The 21,776-nt window shown below is 32.6% G+C and overlaps 1 protein-coding gene across 34 annotated transcripts in view; it reads right to left on the bottom strand.

The window, feature by feature from the left end:
• The window catches only part of LOC127712112 (uncharacterized), a 468,529-nt gene that overhangs the window by 367,739 nt on the left and 79,014 nt on the right, over positions 1-21,776 (bottom strand). The window contains exons 2-7 of one of the 34 annotated variants that reach the window (XM_052218354.1): positions 13,291-13,445; positions 10,381-10,471; positions 8,086-8,259; positions 4,940-5,062; positions 2,523-2,706; positions 732-910 (exon numbers count right to left, since the gene is read on the bottom strand). The exons of the other annotated variants lie outside the window; for them this stretch is intronic. Coding sequence (XP_052074314.1) covers positions 732-910; positions 2,523-2,706; positions 4,940-5,062; positions 8,086-8,259; positions 10,381-10,471; positions 13,291-13,443 — 904 coding nt within the window. The 5' untranslated portion in view covers positions 13,444-13,445. The remainder of the gene's footprint in view (positions 1-731; positions 911-2,522; positions 2,707-4,939; positions 5,063-8,085; positions 8,260-10,380; positions 10,472-13,290; positions 13,446-21,776) is intronic. 34 annotated transcript variants of the gene reach the window in all.

Genomic DNA, 21,776 nt, shown 5'->3' with positions numbered 1-21,776 from the left:
TTCTTAGCAGATTATCGAGGCAAAATGCATTAAACAAGAATGAAAAATATGTGATTCATTACAATATCATTATAGCTTCCTAAACGTATTACCAGGATTTTCGTAACCACAATATTATCATCAGTAATCTCTTCAAAATAAATATAATATTTCAGTTAAAGATTTTGACTTCCTTCTATCACCAAATTGAAGAAAGACCGAAAAATATACAAGAGAAAGTTAAGCAGAGTTAAAATGCAGTATGCTTATGGTTCGTGCTGCTCAGTCTTTAGTTTTCTATGTTGTGTTCTGTGTACTGTTGTTTGTCTGTGTGTCTTTTTCTTTTTAGCCATGCCATTGTCAGTTTATCATCGACTTTGAATGTCCTTATGGTATCTTGTGTCTCTCCTTTAAGAAACATACTGCATACTGCCCTTTACAACCTTAACACTTTTTTTAATTCAAGCGCCACTAATGAATTTAACGGTAGACGAAATGCGCGTTTGACGTACCATGCCTTATCAAATAAGCAGCTAACTTACTCAATGTAACGCTTGGCCGAATACACTTAAACAAGGTCACTTTCAGCTTTGGAATAAATTGCATGTCCTGATGTGAAACACATACCTCCATATACATTTTGAATAGTGTGTTGAACTTTTCAAAAAACTGAAATCAGCTCTCATGCTTTCTTTCTTTTAAAAATATATAGAGTAAACAGGTAAAAGTAAAACAATATTATTAGTTTATACCTGTAAGATAATTGCCTACTAAACGTAGTTTATACAGATTAATTTTTTCTTCAGGCTGCTTGTCCCATCGAACACGAGCTGTTTGTTTTGTTTTGTTGACCTTAACTATCGTGCCTACACAACTTTCGTCTTTGGGTGTCCATACTATTTTAACTACTCTTGAACCTTCTTCTTTTTCTCTATCAACAAAATAATTGTAATATGTCAAACTTAAGTGAAAGTAAAAATGTAAGCGAAAGTAAAAATGTAAGCGTTTGTCTTTTGACATTTTAAGTTAAAAAAAAAGTTATTATATTTGAGTTTATGCAAAGTGGTAGCAAATTAAATTTTAATTCAAACTAATACAAAATATACCAAAAATTAAGATAAGCTGTAAAAGAGAGGTGAAGACCTAATGGGAACATCAAACTTATAAGTTGTAAACGAGCTTCAACGCCATTGCAAAAACCAAAATTGATCAAAAGACAAACAACAGTATACAAAACACAACATAGAAAACTAAAGACTAAGTAACACGAAACCCGACAAAAACCGTTGGTAAACTCGTGTGCTGTAATGGTTAATTTGTCGTAACTTGGAAGGTTTTGAAATGTTTTTTGCACTTTGGTAGGGTTGTTGTCACTTTGACATATTCCCCATTTCCATTCTCAATTTTATTTAGCATACAAAAAGTGCAACCCATCGTCCATTGAGTATTCTTTCTGTGTTATAACATGTACAAAGAGTTTTAACGGTAAAAACACCGTGAAACAGCCTGTCCAAAGTTGAACCAGTTCAAAAAATTGTTTCCTTATGTGGGGATAGTAAAAGCATTTTAGAATTAAAGCAGTTGCCAAATTTTTTGTTAACACCGTTATGTAGGCTGTTACAGTCATAAAATATTAATGTAAAAAGGATCACAAAAATTTTCGGAACAACGATCTCATAAAATCATCAGTGATCTCTTCAAAAGAAATACTATCTTTCAGTTAAATAATTTGACTTCCTTCTAAAACATATAATTGACAGAAGACACAAGACAAAGAAAAGAGCAGAGTTTGAAATTGCAGTAAACGTTCAGTAGACAAACTCAATTTATTGCATAATACGCTCTGACGGCAAACTTAGTTTTTTTTTATGAAACATAACTTACATTGTAACTGGGTAAATAGACAGGCTTTCATTGGTGATCATTCCAAGGGTGACTGAGGTAAAAAAAAAAACGGTCACCTTGGTTTTCTACCGACCAGTGGTTAAACCCTTCCGAAGTTGGCGTCCATTTGGCTGTCCGGGATTTATAAATACGAACCACCGTTCAGTCAGAATTTGGACGCTAAATCCCGGTACCTCATGTAGAGAGAGAGAGAGAGAGAGTACCATATATTTGTCACTGGACCTAAAGCAAACACATATCAATTATTCTGGTTGATTCACCATGTTTGATGCTGCTACATGTAGCTACTCGTGGGCCCAGTTTAATGATATAATTCATACATGTACGATTACGGTAGTGGCATATGTTGCTGCTAGTCAACCAAATTGTATTGATCTACAGTAGAACAGTAGCACATGTAGTCAGCAAGTATTTGCTTGGATCTAAGACTTATAATGTACTGATTATTTTTTTTTCATATATTATTTTAATTATTAGTGGTTGTCAATTAGACGACCTAATGTAATACGCAGACTTCATTATACATTTTGAATTGATGGCTCTATATTGATATTTTCGCAAAACCCGAACTCATCACTTTCTATTTGATAACAAATATACAAAAGCCACAAACGATAAACATTCTAATTGGGTAATACCTGTTGGCGCATTGTTGACTAGACTCTAAACGTATATCATGAAGATGAACCTTTTCTTCAATCTGGTCCCATTGGACATACACTTCACTTCTTAATGTCTTCACCAGAACAATTGTTCCTAAAGGCATTTCTTCTTTGGGTGTCCATGATTTTTTTACTACTCTTGAACCTTGTTCTATTTTTTCTATGAATAAAACAATTATCCGAAAATGTCAAACATAAGCAAAATACAACCGTTCGTCCCTGGAATTTTTTGGGTTAAACTATAGTATTGACATGTAACATCGAAATTTAAAATGAAAACCAATTAAATTTAGACCTATACAAAATATACCAAAAATATATTATTTTTTTTAAGTTATTTTTTCCAAAGAGTTGATAAGATATATGAGATTGATTTGCTTTTGATTAACCAATTGTATTTGAAAGATTACAGACATTAGCTACATATGATACATTACTGCACGTAAAACAACTATTCATACCAGCGGCAGTCATTTTATTACAATATAGATGACTAAAATGACAGTCAAAAGAAATGGGGATAGATATTACACATGTGAAAGGGATGTTACAGTTACCAATCTATATTATAATTTACATTTGGCATACAAAAGTGATCTTGCTGACCTCCTCCTCGGGGTGCGGATTTTCTCTCTGTGTTGAAGACCCATTTGTGGCCTTCGGCTGTTTTCTGCTCTTTGGTCGGGTTGTTGTCTCTTTGATACATTTCCCGTTTCCATTCTCAATATTATTTTATAGAGATCAAACAATCACAAACTATTTGTTGCAACCTTCCCAAATTGTATAAGTGGTATAGCATTTATCCCTGGGCCATAGATTCTCTCATTGGTAGTTAACAAGCAGCGAAAATAGCTATATGCCTTATATGTCTTATTAAATGTGGACTACTAATGTCTCTTCGGTGACAAAACATATAAAAAATTAAAAACAACTTAATACTATTCAAAAATTGAAGAGCTGTTAAAAAGGACAAATGGTGTAGCCAAATCTGGGTAAGCAATTAAAGCTTTACACAAGTGAGATTCAATTATTAATCAAAATTTTAATAACACAATATCTGTATCTTCACGTTTTAACCGAATCTAGCATCGGCTACTGATTTTGGTATACCATAGAAGACTAACAGTCCTACCAGTCCACCAGCAGAGGTATCGACACAGTGATAGTGATAACATTAACGGTATTACTTTTACTGCACCATGCTTATCAATATAACATAATATCTGTCTCTTCAGTGATTCAAGAAGGTATAAAACTAATTCATAGTCCCAATGTTTTCTCTGATAAATTTTGAATTCAAGCATTAATGGTTACTTTGTCTTAAGTTCAAATAAAGTGGTAGTCATTTCATGTCAAAACATTACCTTATCCTGACTTGTGCGTAAAATTTCAACACACCTTTAATTGCATATTAAAGCGCATTGGTTCTCTGCAGTTTGGTAGTACAAAACAGGTACTTCTGATCCGATCAACAGGGCAAATGTGCCCTCCTTTTATAATTTCTTTTTTATTATTATTCAAAAGAAATTTTCAACAAGGGTTCTATAGTTATTTCAAGTCCTTAAGGTTTCATTTGATACCAAAATTGCCTAAATATGTTTCTTATTGACAAAGTTACAGCTATGCGTAGGAACTATTTTGTTTAAAATATGTACAACTTTCTTATATGTTCTTTCTGAAAGGGCCCGAATCAGTGGTAGTAAACCAGAAGCCAAAATATTTGAAATCCACAACTTATTCATATTTGAAGAACTGATAAAACCAAAAAAGGACAAAAAGGGTAGCCAAAGTCAGGCAAGGAATCAGAGCTTTGCAGGAGGGAGATATAATCCTTATTCTAAAATAATTTCAGAAATTTTGTAACATCCAATTTTATTCATATGTATCCGTATTTTTATGTCTTACTTATTAACCATAGAAGAATTGCTTGGTATTTCTCTATATTGGTTAAAAACAAATCATCAAAGATACAAGGCTTATCAGTAGTCTTTTCGTTTTTCATACTATATCATTAGTGACATTTGAATCAAACTCAATCTGATTAAAATACAGATCCTGCGTCCATGCCTCGCTTACAAGGATATGACAACGCTCCAATTGATTTTCTGTTTTAAAGACCTTTCGGGTTCCTCTGGTTTTAACCCAGACAGAAACCAATCATTAACTATGATCTAAAACTGACAATTTCTTAATTTGTTATATATCATTATCATTGTTGTTTTTTTTTTTTTTGTAATTTAGATAACCTGTAAAACGCAGACCTTCATATATATTGAATCGTTACTTTACCTTGACCTTTTTCGTATACCCGAAATCATCTATTTCATTTAAGCTCTCCGTTTTACAACAACGAAGAGTTCACAATCAAAACTAAAAATACAAGAAGTGCATACTTATTGGCGCATTGTCTAATAAACGTAGGTTAACGTTTCTTCCAACCTGCATACTGCTTACTGTACTGCTGCGCATGATTGTCCGTGATATGAAAACTACTCTTGAACTTTTTTCTTTTTTTTCTATAAAAAATACAATAATTCGGAAATGTTAAATATAATATTTCTTTCTTCATGTTATTTTGTTAAAATGAAGATAATGAAGACATGTAATTTGAAAATGAAAACTTTTTGGCAAAGCCAATTAAATCATCACTAATTTAGAATGTGCTAAAAATAGAATTTGGTTTTATTCATCTATGTTTAGTGAAGTATAAAGATTTGATAAAATAGATAAGCATGCCATCTTATTTTGTCTAATATGATTCAACCACGAAACCATCTACATTTAATTCAGGACTGTACCAAACAAACCTCATAATAGAGACATTCATTTAATTAATTATTTTATCGATGACTGAAAATGACTTTTAAACAAAATGAGTATAGCTATAACATGTATAAGAGAGGTAACAATTGATTACATTTAATGTAACGAGATAGGGTTTAGCACAACTATAAAGTACAACCCACTATACCTTTGGCGTACTTATACTGTTCAAAAGCGTTACACCAGCTAAAACAATGTGTTACAGTCAAGCCAAAGTTGTAGCAGTTGTATAACAATAGACTCATATGTTCCAAAACTTGGGACCCTTAAAGCGTTTCAGAATGTAAAAAGCGGTCACATGTTTATTTATACACTCTGTTGAAGGTTGTTATAGTGGTAAAATACAATTTTTCAAACGTTGCAATAGTTTGAAATGCTACAGGTGAAACATAAAAGCTCTTTAAATGCAAATATTGATTTAAACACACATTGTTCTATAAAAAATAGTGATAATACAGGTATGACCTGTTATTAAGATATTGAGGTATCATGCACGTGCACAATACCTCCATTTAATATCCAAAATTCAGTATTTCCACGCTTTAAATTTTGGTATTTCAGCCCGGTGTTTTGACACATTTATACATTGTCTGTTAACTTGGTACGACGACAAATACCGGAGACTCTCAGATGGCTTATTATCAGCTTGCGGCCAACCGGGATGTCCTTTCAAGATATTGGAAATCAGATGGGCTATCACTATACTGTAATTAGCCATCTTGTGAGAAAACACACCCAAGCCAACTCCATGAAAATATTCGCGAAAGTTTTATTTTTGTGTTTCCAATCTAACCGAGAAAATAAGACTGCCGCGAAAATTTCCCTGCTTACAGTACCTAGATCCTGTAGACAACCTGTGAAATATTAGCTTAAAGACAGGGCACTGAATCGCCGTGTAAGACAAATGCCATTTGCAAATAGTAATGTTATAAATTGCATGCGTTCGAGCGCTTTTCTGGATTTACCTTCATCATCGTCAACGATTGTGTTTTACTTGGCATTGGCATTGCGTTGACCACCACATAGTTGGAACTTAAGGACCTGGCGCAAGATCCAGTGGTCGGACGATAACTGGTTTCTGTCGCATGTAACGGATGGACGCGTGAGAGTTTGGATACAAAAAAATACTGGGGTGCATCACTCATGTTTGTAATCTGACCATTCGTCGAAATCTAATAGGTGATCAATACATCAGAGACGTTTTTCAGCCGGTGTTTGTCCACCATATTGACAACCATCCATTGGCTGCGAGACATGTGTTTATGGATGAAAACGCTAGGCCGCAGTGTTCAAGGACCGTAACCGCCTACCCCAAGTTGAAGCCATGACTTCTCTTCCATGGTTAGCCATGAGCCCGGATTTGATTCCAATAGCGCATTTTTAGGGCAAGAAATGTCGTCGTGTACAGGCAGTCTAACCTCCTCTACAAAACGTACGTCAGTTGAAAGTAGAAATGCACCGGGAATGGTGACAGCTAACACAGCAGAAAATCCGACGACAGAAAGCCAGTAAAAGACGCAGGCCGGTTGAGACCGTCATCCAAGCAAGTGGTGATTTCACTCGAAATTAAACTTTGAACCATGGATGTCTTTAATTGGCTTACAATTCACTTTTGCCAAGCGCAATGCCAATCTTTTCAGTCATTTTGAACTCAGAAGGTCAATACTTAAAATGAACATGTTAACTGGGGTTGTGATTTAGTGATAATCTATTCATTAAATTATCATTTCTGTTGATATTTGTTGTGTTTTATTAAAGCCACTGTAATGGCCTTACAAACAACAATTCTATATTTGCGATTATTTCGTCCGTAATCGTCTGATACTAATCGTATCATTTCAAAAAAAACTTTGGAGTGCTTAACTTTTTGCTTTGTGTTTAGAAAAATGAAATTCAATATATTTTGAATCGTTAATAATTATCATTGGAGATATTGTTTAAATCAGAAATAATACTTGAATAGTATGATTAAATTATGCTCTTACCAGATAAAATCTCGACATAAGTTAATTACACAGCAATTTGAAAATATTAGACTAACTACAATATTATTTGTTCTTCCTCAGCGGGTTACAGTATTTGTTGAGTAGAAATAATAAATTATCATTGTACTGTACACCATTATGGTCTTTTGAGGAAAATATCGTAACCGCGTAAACAAATTGGCAACCTTGATTCACCATATATATCACGTAAACAAATTGGCATCCTTGATTCATCATATAGATCGCGTAAGCACATCGCCAACCTTGATTTACCATATCGTATCATGTAGTCAACTTTTGATATCAATGATTTACGAATACAGTGAAACAGGAGAATTTTAAAATACAGATGATATGTATATGGCCGTACAAAACGGTTGTACATAGGCAGATAGTCATTGTTGTTTTTATCTAAATTCTTTATACATCATTTTGAGAAACAGCCTTACAATTTAAAAAACAATTTAAATTGTATACTTTATTAATGTTGAAAAAGACCAAGGGAGCAATCAAACGATATAAAAGACAACATGATGGCAAAATAAACGACGAAAAGTCGAATAACATATTATAATTGCAAATTACTACACAGAAAACTAAAAAAAAACTAAGATTGAGCATGGTGGTTTACTCGGATGCCTCGAAATGGTCAGCAGTTCCAACTACACTAGTGACATCTAATATATATTTACTTCATGATAAAACGTTGAAAAAATGTAATTGGTGAATACCTGACGCATTGTCAACTAAGCGTAGATCGAGCAGGTTAACTTTTTCCTCTAGCTTGTCCCATTGCACATGGACTTCTTTTCCTGATTTCTTTACCCTGACTATTGTGCCTAACTGCATATCTTCCTTGGGTGTCCATGATGTTTTAACAACTCGTGAGTGTTGTTTGATTTTTTCTAAAAATATAAGAGAAATTATTCGAAAATTCCAAGCTAAAGTGCAAATAGTGTAAACATGTAAGAGTTTTTTATTTTGGTTTTGTTTGTTTCTACATTATTTGGATAACATGAAGTTATGACTTTTAATTTTAACATTCAAAATTGTATTGCTAGTGGAAGCTAGCTTAATCTAAACTGGTACAAAATAAACTAAAGATTAATATAATATATTCTTTTCAAAGGTTTGATCATAAAGATAAAATTGAAGATAAATTATTCTGAATCTACATTCATGTTTTTATATATGGGATATATTCAAGAAATATTTAATTAATCTTTGAACAGTTTATATGTTTAGTGACAAATATTTAGCGTGAATTGTTTGCCCATGGAATGGCAAATGCACTGTCCTCCAAATAAAGGGGCCGACCGGGAACAAATTCCTCTATTAAAACATGAACGGGTTCGGGTTTCTAGGAACAAGCGGAACACATCTGTAGGGTCTAGTACTCCTTAAAAGACGTTTCCGAATCAGTACAGCATGTTTATTTGTGTTAAAGTCATTATATGTCTTGGCCGGTAAAAATACAGGATTTAATACCCTTCTACTTTTCCTGTTCCGAAAAAATATCCTTACATGTTCCTACATAATTACAATGAGAACATGCAAAGATTAACATCCCAAAACAAATATCCTTGAATCTTCCTTTTATTTTGCATTTATTTTTTTCTATGATTCTTGGAATTTATATTTTTTGTATTTGTTGTGTATGCAGTTTGTTTTCATGTGATTTAAAATCAGAATGGGATCTTTGCTTTTGTTGTTGTTTTACATGAATCTGAAAATTCTCTCGTAGTTTCTTTCTTGTTTGCCTGGAGACCCGTTCTCGTGTATTTAATCGAGGAAGTGGTCCCCGTACTGTATTTTCTTGTATCAGGAGCGGGGGAATGGAACACAGAATTTTCGTCACTTCACACCAAACAAACACTCAGTTAATGAACAACTCAACATGAAATATGCGTCTCTCCTCTACGCTATGCAATTGGTCTTTCTATAAACCTTTACACCAATCAATCAGCCAATCAAACAATCAATCAATACATTTACCAAACAAACAAATAACAGAATAAGAACGTAATGTACAAATATAAAATTCCAAACATAATAGATATGCATTGTACTGTACATAATATTGGTCTTGTATTGACATAAACAAACAGAGTAAATATATAGGCTTCCTTTTGTGATTCACCATGCATAATCCTGCAATCAATTCATGAGTTCAGTTGAACACTTGCAGGGATACAGCAAAATTATAGGAATTATTAAATACTTTCAAGCGTGTACGCCAATTGCATATGTTGTTGGTATTTTACCAAAAAGTATATATATGCAGTAAACTCTACGCCAGTAGTCAGACATTATTGGTACAGACATTATCGTGTTAATTCATAACATATCATTTTAATGGTTTAATTAGATGCAATTTTCAGTTGCAACCAGTTTTATTTTTATTTTTCATGCACTAGACGATAAGCAACTTACAATAAATCAATTGTTTTCAATATGTTATATTGTAAATGCTATTATATTGTATAAGACAATCAAGGAAGTATTAGTTTCATTTCAGCTATAGCGCTTATGAGACAGCATTTGGTAAAAAATATGTTTGTATCTTACAGTCCGCAAATGACATTGAAAGTTTAAATTCCTAATCCTTTCATACCTCAATTTATTGTCAATATAGATTTAACCACCTGATCAAGTGTGATACAATGTATCTCCACTCGAGATAGTTTTAAATATCTATAATTTAAATGTCGAGAGTAGAGAAATATTGTATTGCCCGAAATTTTGTGGTAAAACGTTTTTCTCTCTTTAATGACATTAGACGATTTTCAGACAAATTTAATACTTCCTTTTCCTATCAAATATAAACTAATAAACTTTTTTCAAATCAATGAAAAACCACCATTCATTGCAATATTTATTTCTAGATATAAAGTGTACGCCCTATTGTCATTAATAATATGCGTAATTGTGTAGGTTTTATAACATTTTTTTTAATTTATGATTTTAGCATCCGAAAAAACATTTCTATTTATAAATATGTATATAAAAATTAATAAGTCACATACCTCCAGCATATCGATCAGTAATTCTTTCTCCAGCAAAAGTTGAAAAATTGGATAGATAACCCTGGACTCGTGGTTCATCTTGAATTTCCGTCTATTGAAATATTTACTTGATAAATATTTTTCAAATTATCAGAACAATCACTTGCATTAAAAGGCATAAATATAAATCAACAATCATTACACCACATCTCTTGAAAGCCAAACCATCGACTGCTGGTGGACGTTTCGTCCCCGAGGGTATCACCAGCCCAGTAGTCAGCACTTCGGTGTTGACATGAATATCAATTATATGGTCATTTTTATAAATTTACTGTTTGCAAAAGTATGAATTATTCGAAATACTAAGGATTTTCTTATCCCAGGCATAGATTACCTTAGCCGTATTTGGCATAACTGTTTGGAATTTTGGGTCCTCAATGCTCTTCAAATTTATACTTGTTTGGCTTTCTTACTATTTTGATCTGAGCGTCACTGATGAGTCTTATGAAGACGAAACGAGCGTCTGGTGTATGATAACTATTATGTCTCTTCAACCGGTTTTGAAATAAATTCACTAAAATGTCAATCTATCAATATACTAGTAATGTCTCTCCAACCGTTAAATATATGAAAATATATACAAAATTCAGACAGGTTCAAGGGTAACAAAGTTCGACCTACATGTATAAATCAATTGACAGATACCATCGAGTTTCAAATTCACCGGATATCCCAACCTAATTTTGATACAGATTTTATAAATTTGTAAAAGAGCCTAATAAAAACAAACTTAATTGACATTGGTTCGTCTGAAATGAGAAAGTTGTAAGTCTATTGTATCTGTAACAAAGAAGTGTTGTGTGTTAAATCAATGTTGCCCTCAATTAAAAGACTAGGTTTAACCCACCATTTTCTTCGGTAAATGCATGTACCAAGTCAGGAAGATGAAAGTTGTTTTCAATTTATTCTGTTGTTTGATAAAGTCTAACGTTGGATTTAGTCAGTGTTTTTGGACTTTCACTTTTTGAATGTACTTTGGGGTTCGGTATTTTTGTTATAGTTTTGTAGAGGTTCCGTATTTTTTTTAAAGTTTTTTAGAGTAGTTAATCAGAACATATTCTAGCAAACCGCACAAATTATAAAAGGTAAACGCCATAGGATGTGGCAAAAATACCCTCTTATTCTAAAAAAAGGAAAGTTTGTGGTGGAAATTTGAAATCGTTTCCTCTACTGTATATCTTGTTTCCAATTTACAATGTTCTAATTATACTGTTATATCTGAAAAATTTACGCCATAAACCGTTATTTTAACTTTATTCAGTTGATTGTCCAGACAGACACACGGTAAAAGGCGTTCACAACAATCTTTAACCTGGCCACATTCTGTAATATAGTGTTTGTAATATATATACAGATAACACTTGATGTCCTGGTTAATAATCATAACAGTCAACAGAATAAAATGCATAATCACTATAATTGTGTTTGTTCTTCAAGTTAAACAGACTTTTTCTTACTCCAATATTAATTTATCAATGTGTTTTGCAAAATTGAAAGCCAAACGATTTTTCGTTCCTGTTTGGACGTTGATGTTCCTTTGGTCCCTTCCGACGGTGTGTATGTTTCACAATTCGCTCGCTGTTATCATGTCTGTATTGACGATTTCGTTTCAAATGAACGTAATTTATGTATAACTAATAAAGTATTAAGGAATGGATTTGTTACCACAGCTTAATTATATCTGAACTTTCTTTATTAAAACTAGATTATCCTATTTTTTCGGTGATGTTGGTTATAAAGCACGTAAAATTTGATGCTACCCATGTAAAGCAGCAGAAAATCTTTAGATATTATTTTTATCGGTACTAATATTGATTTTATTCTTGAAAGTAAAACACAACTTAATATATATTGCTATATATGTAAAGTTATGAGTCTTCATTATTTCATATGTTGTGTCGATACGGTTTATCTTTTTCTTTTCTTTTTTGCATAGCACAATTGATGCGTTTATCAGTCTGTTAATGATGTTTGTACACTGAATCAGTTGGATATGTACTGATTGGTACTTTAGTCCTGGAGAACTTGATTTATTTATTTGTTTTAATTGGCTTTGAACTTACCTTCGGTAACTACCGATTATCTTATATCGGTGATTTGTGTCTATTGTTTTATGTAATTTCTATGTTTATTCTTTATTTTTTTGTTTCGGTCATCGCGTCTGGCGTAAAAAATTTAAATCCTGAGTTTATTCATTGTTGATTCAATTCCTCTAATTTAAGCGGTACATAAGTATAATGACTTGATCTTCTAATGTAGTTATGGTGTTCGTTAACAAAAAAAGGTTTCAATTAAGATGGACAACATCAAAACCTATTATTCCCGTATTTAAGTCAGGCAAACACAACGTTTGCCTTTCAGCTGGTGCTGCGGGATACTTATCATTAAATTTATTTGTGTATATCTTAAATATATACACAAAGCTTTTGCATTTCACTTTCTTCATTTATATCTTCACAGTGCGTTATACCAGTAAGGAGATGTGGTATGATTGCCAATGAGACAAATATCCACCAGAGTTTAAATGGAATGACTGTACGCAATTATAGACGACCGTACGGTCTTCAACATTGAGTAGACCCCCACCGTATAGACGTTTATAATTAATTTGTCTAATATGTTCATAATTTTAGAATTTAATGTATTCAAGCTGTGTTTATCAGCCTTTTTTGATTAGTACAATAATCAGAAAAAGAGTAAAAATGTTATTCCGACAAAAAATCATCATCATCATCATCATTATGCATACAGCTGTTGTATAATAATCATCCATTTGCAAATTTTATTTCGTAAAGTGTAATAATCAAAAACTGGGGAGATCGCATGAATCAAAAAGGTGTCAAAGGACATAATATAGTATAATAAACATACAGATATAAGGTCGTTGGTTTGGTAGTTGTGTTCTTCTGCGACTGGCTCTGCTTGCCTTATATCGTCGAACCCGTCTGTTCTCGATCTTTCAACTGGAGAAATATTTGATGTCTCCATCTTAAACCCATCTTTTGTAGAAGAAACCGCTGTCATACCTATAAAACCATAATTGAAAAACCTTTATTCTATTTGAATGTTTTACAAGTATAAAAAATCATAATAAAAAAGAAATCAACTGTCATTTGAAACGCAATTTGCCATATATAATTAAATCGTTTATTTTTTTTAAATCAGTTGATAATGTTGATATTTTTATAGACAATATATTCTCAAGTTTTCTAGTCAACCTTTGGACTGCGATAAATTCAGTACTGTTCAACAGTTCGCTTGCAGTGTAGAAATATCTGTCCAGTCTGTATTCAGATTGTGCAGTAGCTGTTATCATTTATAAACAGCAACATACTGAACTGACTGAAAATCAGCACTGGATGTTCCTTCTAGACAAAAATGTCTTACCAGTAATGAAAACGTCTAAAAAAAAATGAAACTCCTATAAGACTCGTTTTTTATATAAAACTTTTCAGATAATGATAAGAAAAAACGGTCGTTTAAGACGCAAATTCCTCTACTTGCGCATATACAGTCAACATCTGATTATTGCTCCTTTGCCAAGCTCGATCAATTGTCTTAAAAGTAAAAAAAAAATCAATAAGAACTTAAACAGTATTGCTACTTAAATGTTTGCGTTGCAATAGTATTTGCATATCTTATTTGTATGGGGATTAATTGACCCTTTCCCTTTAGTAATGATATCTAGGGGGTAAAATGTTAACATTTGTGCATGTAAAGGATTGAAATTTAAGTAAAATATTTTCATTATTTTATCAAATTATACAAAGGCGACACATATCTCTATGTCAACATTTTAATCAAAATCATAATCATTCCAAAACATTTTTTTTTTTAAAACTGTCATCTTTACCATCATGAAATATCTTTTATAGACGACCTGCTAGTATAAAGTGTAAGCAGAGTGTTTGCGTAACGTGTTCAAGATTCATATGTCAATTCGTAAGTACAACAACATGTTTTGTGCATATTATTGTACATCATTATACAACTTATATGAAACAAGACTTCACTTATAAGGTAGGCCTACTTAATTTAAATTGCAAATGTTCATTTCCAGTAGGAAATGATTTTATCCATTACAGATAGAAGGTGGGAAAATATTTTTAACTCATTACTTCATTGACCATTTCTAAAGAACATTTCCACTTAACATTATTCCTTCATAACACATGAATAAACCAGTTCTTACCCTGAAGTTGTTTAAACTGTTTTTTCCTTTTCCTTTGATTAAAAAAAACGGAAAGATGTAATCGTTATGGTAATTTGTCTTTATATTATTCGGTGAGTAGAAAGTAGACAACAACTTTACAATTAAACGCCATAATGCTATTATAAAGACACTAAGGTTTCAACTCCCTCAAGTAAAGTTGACCTTAGATGGATTTGGCTAAATTTTGTGTCTTTTTGTTCATATAGCTCTTCAACTGTTTCGGTTCTTATACATCCTTGGCTTTCAAATATTCGGCTTTGGTCGTTCTTTATTAAGGTTAATACAGAAAACCGCTTCGGACATATGCAATTTATAATGTGTTTTTTCTAGGGATGTCAACGAGTACTCGAGTTTTCGAGTATCGTTCGGTAGTACCGAGTATCGAATATCAAAACGATACTCGACTAATCGGTTTCCTATTAAATATTGCTGTCTTCTTTATATAAAATTGATCGTTTTGAGAACCTTTTTTGGAAAATTGAATAGGCATCACTGATTAATCATACTAGTTAATAAAATACATTTTGTTTCGAATGCTTGTGCTAAATTGTCATTTTTAAAATGCGTCCGAAAATACGTGGGCTGTACCTAAGCTAACACTTTAAACTAAACATGTCTTAGCCATTCCGTCACATCGGTTCCGCCAGAGCAAATATTTTTGTCTGCAAGACTGTAATTTACAAAGTTGCAAAACCGAATGTTTCCAATAATAGCTGACAAGAAAATGCTTACTAATAAAATAAATTCGTTGCATCCTCTGGTGACCCTCAGTGAATAGTTAAACTTCTAATCCATACGCCTTTGTAGACATTTAATGTGTTTTCTTAACGATTACCAAATATTAATGTTTGATATGGTTTTTCCTTGTTATAATTTTAAATAGGTGTTCATTAAATTATATTGATCAGATTATTGTTTTTTTTTACTTAATTAGTACTTGTAGGTAATGAGCTATTAATTAAGGTGTGTAATTCCTTGTCTCATATACTTATTTAGATGGTTTTTCGTCCGTTGAACAACAAACCACAGAATGCAAAATACGTATTTTTGTGTTTCCGTGTTGTAGATATATTCCCGAGCGAGTACTCGAGTATCGCTCGATAAAACCAACGAGTACTCGATTAGTAATTGTTCACCGAGTTGACATCCCTAGTTTTTTCCAATACGAAAGTTGCCTCTTTACCTTGTACAAGAACATGATTGTCATGAATTTACTAATAAATATTAAAAAGGCCTACCAAGATCAATTTGTATGCAGAGCATGGACTTTTAATATAAAAAGTAAAACAAATATGCAACTTGAATTCTTTTTTAAATACATTAATAGTCACATTTTTCAATACATCATATGACCTATTTCAACCCTATCGATAAGAATTTCTGAAACCAGTAGAACACTTCATTGACTCTTCCAACATAATGTAATTGTGTGCCTTTTTGAAGCACTTGTTTATAAAGAAGGCACACAATAGCATTGTGGCATTTAATTGTAAAGTTGACTACTCTCTACTGATCGAGTAATATAAAGATAAATGACCATGATAAATTCATTTCTCTTTATCTTAAAATTAAGGATACCACAAATACAAATAGACTTGCATTATATTTCCACTTACATCTATAATATGACATGGTCGTCGATTACAGCTAAACTTGAGATGACTTAACTTGAATTTAGGACAGACGTGATGATTTCAACTTTCAAATTGACAATTTCACATTTCTTAACTTACCCTCTGTCAAATCATATGGCGTTAACATATCTCAATTGATTAACACGTTAAGCTCTTACATAATCAAACTATACGGAGGGATATGGTCCGTACAAAAAAAACGGCAACGGACTTATGAGGGAGAACGACTGAAATCGACACAACATAAGTTTTGTCGTCACCAGTTCAAATTGGTTGACGGTACCATGCGTCTTAACTCAATAGCGACATGTTTTCGCGGTCGTCGATCCTTAGATACCATAATCATAGTCGTCTCATAATTTACCGATTGTGATCTATTCCTTGGTAACTGAGTGTTGATTGGCTTACTTTTACGACCGGAGCATGCATAACAGGAGGGGTTTACTTTGTCGACACGCACGGTCTGACTTCTTTTAGAGTTCATACGATACACTCAGTTTTTGTATGTTATTAGAATATATTTGTGATATTTGAATATCGGTAAATTTCTGTTGTCTAAAGGAGTAAGTTCGGACAAAACCCTTCCAGGTTCCGAATTTATATTTTTTTTCCTTCAAGCTAAAAAGTGTTTAAAGTTCGTGAATAAACATGTTAAAACGTGACATAGATCTATTTCGTCGAGCTTTTCTTTCTACACGTTGACTTGTATGCCTTAAATATGCAAAAAAACAAGCTTCTGTTGATTTTGATCTACAAATTGTACGGATTGGAACCACATCTAGCATATGGAAATATAGATGTTTAATCAGATATGTAATTTGTTATGTCCAAAGATAATTTAGCACTGTATGCTTCTTAACCTAATAATGAACAAACAACCAAATAAAAACAATACATTATAAATTTCATACGTCCGAAGCGCTTTTCTTGATATACTTTCATCGAGAACGCTAATAGACGAATACGTGTAAGACATGGATGTAGAATAACCGTTTGAGTTGGAAATCTATATAACTTAAAAGTACCTAAAATAATCGCTAAATCCATCAAAGGTCAACATTGCCTGAGGGCGTTGAAACCCTAGTTTCTTAATAATTTCGAAATTTATAATCGAACAAATTGAGTAAGGTTTATTATAAATCATGTCAGTACCGAACTTCCGAAGAACTGACTACTCAGCAGTGGTACGAACCAGTGCTGTAAAACATGAAAACAACACTTTATATCTATCTATATACAGATGGGTGCAGTCCTTACCTGTACAGCAAGTTAACTTGATAACCAGTCATTTGGACTGGTCAAAGTTAACCTGTGACAGGATTTAGGACTGCTCTGACCAGTCCTAGGACCACAATCTAGTTAACTTGAAAAGCGGACTTGGTCCTAGGACTGTTTTTATGTCTGCCGAAAAAGTTAACTTGGAAACAGGTCCGCTATTGATATGAGTTAACTTCGAAACCAGTTCTGCCATAAGTTAACACAAGTAAACTTTGATTTTGACAACTCCGATCGAACCAGACCTGATCTCAAGTTAACTTTTGGCCTGGTCTGCTCAACACTAAGTTAACTTGTAACCAGGACCGCTCGATCTACATCGATTTTTTAAAATATTTTTTAATGTCTTTGTTTCTTGGTACAAACATAGAAAACATAAAATCAATTTAATACTTCCGTGATATAAACATGATTAAATACATGTAACTCCGTGTTGAAGACCGTACTTTGACCTATAATGGTTTACTTTTATAAATTTTGACTTGGATGGAGAGTTAATTTGTCTCATTGGCACTCATACCACATCTTTTTATATCTATTTGTAAATAAATTACGCATAAAACTTTGCTTGTTTATATATTTATCCGTGATCTGCCTTTCTATATATTAAAAAAAACGATAATGGTTACAATACTAACGAGCTGAATATATATTCCAATACAAATCAAATTGTTTAAATCGTATTAACCATATTTGCACTTTATAATGTAAATCTTTATAGCCGCATAGTAAATCAGAAATATTTTTAGGTCGGGATAGAATGTACAATACAAATGACAGCAATATTGGAACACAATCACTGCAAAATTTTACCCGCATAAATTTAGAGTGCCAACATGTCCTCCTTTTGTTCAATATATTAATACGTAACAAAATTTCAGAAGTTTGGATACCCCAGGCTGACTCGTATAGCAAAATTATTTGACCGTATCAACCAAAACTTACCATATTTGCACTTTATCATGTAAATCTATATAGCCGCATAATAATTCAGTAATATTCTATGTCAGGATGTATTGTATAATACAAATGACAGCAATATTGGAACATAATGTGAATACAAAATTTTGTCTGTATCAATCTAGATTGCCAGCATGTCCTCTTTTTAATCAAAATATTGTCTCGCAACAAAACGTCAGTAGTTTTGATACCTCAGGCTGACTCCTATAACAAAATTATTTGACCGCATCAACCAAAACCGACCATTTTTGCACTTTATTTTGTAAATCTATATAGCCGCATAGTAAATCAGCAACTATTTTTATGTCAGGATTTAATGTATAATACAAATGACAGCAATATTGGAACATAATGTGAATACAAAATTTTGTCCGTATCAATCTAGATTGCCAGCATGTCCTCTTTTTAATCAAAATATTGTCTCACAACAAAATTTCAGTAGTTTTGATACCTCAGGCTGACTCCTATAACAAAATTATTTGACCGCATCAACCAAAACTGACCATATTTGCACTTTATCATGTAAATCTATATAGCCGCATACTAATTCAGTAATATTTTATGTCAGGATGTATTGTATAATACAAAAATGACAGCAATATTGGATCATAATGTGAATACAAAATTTTGTCTGTATCAATCTAGATTGCCAGCATGTCCTCTTTTTAATCAAAATATTGTCTCGCAACAAAACGTCAGTAGTTTTGATACCTCAAGCTGACTCCTATAACAAAATTATCTGACCACATCAACCGAAACTGACCATATTGGCACTTTATTTTGTAAATCTTTATAGCCGCATAGAAAATCAGCAACTATTTTTATGTCAGGATTTAATGTATAATACAAATGACAGCAATATTGGAACACAACAACTACAAATTTTTGTCCGCATAAATTTAGAGTGCCAGCATGTCCTCCTTTTGTTCAATATATTGATACGTAACAAAATTTCAGTAGTTTTGATACCCCAGGCTGACTTGTATAGCAAAATTATTTGACCTTATCAACAAAAACTTACCATATTTGCACTTTATCATGTAAATCTATATAGGCGCATAATAATTCAGTTATATTTTATGTCAGGATGTATTGTATAATACAAATGACAGCATTATTGGAACATAATGTGAATACAAAATTTTGTCTGTATCAATCTAGATTGCCAGCATGTCCTCTTTTTAATCAAAATATTGTCTCGCAACAAAATTTCAGTAGTTTTGATACCTCAAGCTGACTCCTATAACAAAATTATCTGACCGCATCAACCGAAACTGACCATATTGGCACTTTATTTTGTAAATCTTTATAGCCGCATAGAAAATCAGCAACTATTTTTATGTCAGGATAATAAAGATCCATTTTGTTACATCTTGTGATCCGTTTATTTGGCAATCGCCAATGGCAGTCAGCAGGGTTTAAGAACATCCGTTGTTCGACCTGTTAGTCAAATGCGTTTTGTTTAAATATACTTTTTCACTTTTTTGGTGTTTGGAAAATGTTGTTTGTGCTGTATTTAGACCCCTCTACCAATAAATTTGTTTTGCATCCACACGTATAAAAATTGCGGTTTTTATCCAACGCAATCATAGGTTTGAACATTGTTTTCAATTTAGACTTATTTATAATTTTTCGTTTGGGCTTGTATTATATTTGCCTTCGGGTTTATATGATCCGTTCATCCTATTTCTATTTGTCAAAATTCAAGAGTCTATCCTAAATTGAGGTAAATTATATGGCCTTCCAAATACCGTTTCGATTCCTAACATCACTGAAGAGACATTAATTGTCGAAATCCGGATATGGTGCACAAATTTTTGCATCTCATATTTGCGGTATACCATCTTTTCCGCAAGTTTATTGTTTTCTGTTTGGTATTAAATTATAATAACGATCCATTTTGTTACATCTTGTGATCCGTTTATTTGGCTATCGCCAATGGCAGTCAGCAGGGTTTAAGAACATCCGTTGTTCGACCTGTTAGTCAAATGCGTTTTGTTTAAATATACTTTATTACTTTTTTTGTCTTTTGGAAAATGTTGTTTGTGCTGTATTTAGACACCTCTACCAATAAATTTGTTTTGCATGCACATGTATAAAAATTGCGGTTTTTATCCAACGCAATCATAGGTTTGAACGTTGTTTTCAATTTAGACTTATCTATATTTTTTCGTTTGGGCTTGTATTATATTTGCCTGTGGGTTTATATGATCCGTTCATCCTATTTCGACTCTTCAAAATTCAGGAGTCTATCCTAAATTGAGGTAAATTATATGGCCTTCCAAATACCGTTTCGATTCCTAGCATTACTGAAGAGACGTTAATTGTCGAAATCCGGATATGGTGTACAAATTTTTGCATCTCATGTTTGCAGTATACCATCTTTTCCGCAAGTTTATTGTTTTCAGTTTGGTATTAAATTATTATAACGATCCATTTTGTTACATCTTGTGATCCGTTTATTTGGCTATCGCCAATGGCAGTCAGCAGGGTTTAAGAACATCCGTTGTTCGCCCTGTTAGTCAAATGCGTTTTGTTTAAATATACTTTTTCACTTTTTTGTTTTTTTGGAAAATGTTGTTTGTGCTGTATTTAGACCCCTCTACCAAGAAATTTGTTTTGCATGCACACGTATAAAAATTGCGGTTTTTATCCAACGCAATCATAGGTTTGAACGTTTTTTTCAATTTAGACTTATATATATATATATACATTTTTTATTATTTTCGAGGAATTTAAATTTGTGTTCCTTATGACTTCATGAAAAGAACGCCGTTTCTGCTGGAGTTTCTTTGGAGAATTTGGAGGTAGTCTTTTTTTTAACAAACGGTCAGCATTCCTATGGGAACGAAGTGTGTGCCGCATCTTGCCGATCTCTTGTTATTTTCATATGAGTCGGAATTCCTTCAGATACTTGTCAAAAACAAGAAGATCAAAGAAGCCAGATCATTAAGTTTCACATTCAGATATAATGATGACGTTCTTTCTATTAACAATCCAAACTTTTCTGATTGGGTTCCATTAATATATCCTCCAGAACTAGAAATTAAAGAAACAACAGACACGGCTTTTTCTGCTTCATTTATAGACTTATACCTCTAATTTGCCATAAGCGGTCATCTCTATGACAAACGAGACGATTTTAATTTTGAGATTATTAATTTGCTCCACCTTAGTAGCAATATACCAACTTCACCTGCATATGGGATATATATTTCCCAGCTCATTCGGTATTCAAGAACTTGTAGCTACTACTCAGACATTGTTAAACGCTA

This window comes from Mytilus californianus, unplaced genomic scaffold (assembly GCF_021869535.1).
Source record: "Mytilus californianus isolate M0D057914Y unplaced genomic scaffold, xbMytCali1.0.p SCAF_8, whole genome shotgun sequence".
Classification (NCBI taxonomy): domain Eukaryota; kingdom Metazoa; phylum Mollusca; class Bivalvia; order Mytilida; family Mytilidae; genus Mytilus; species Mytilus californianus.
Note: the sequence above shows the minus strand (reverse complement) of the source record. Positions and strands in the feature narration are given on the sequence as shown.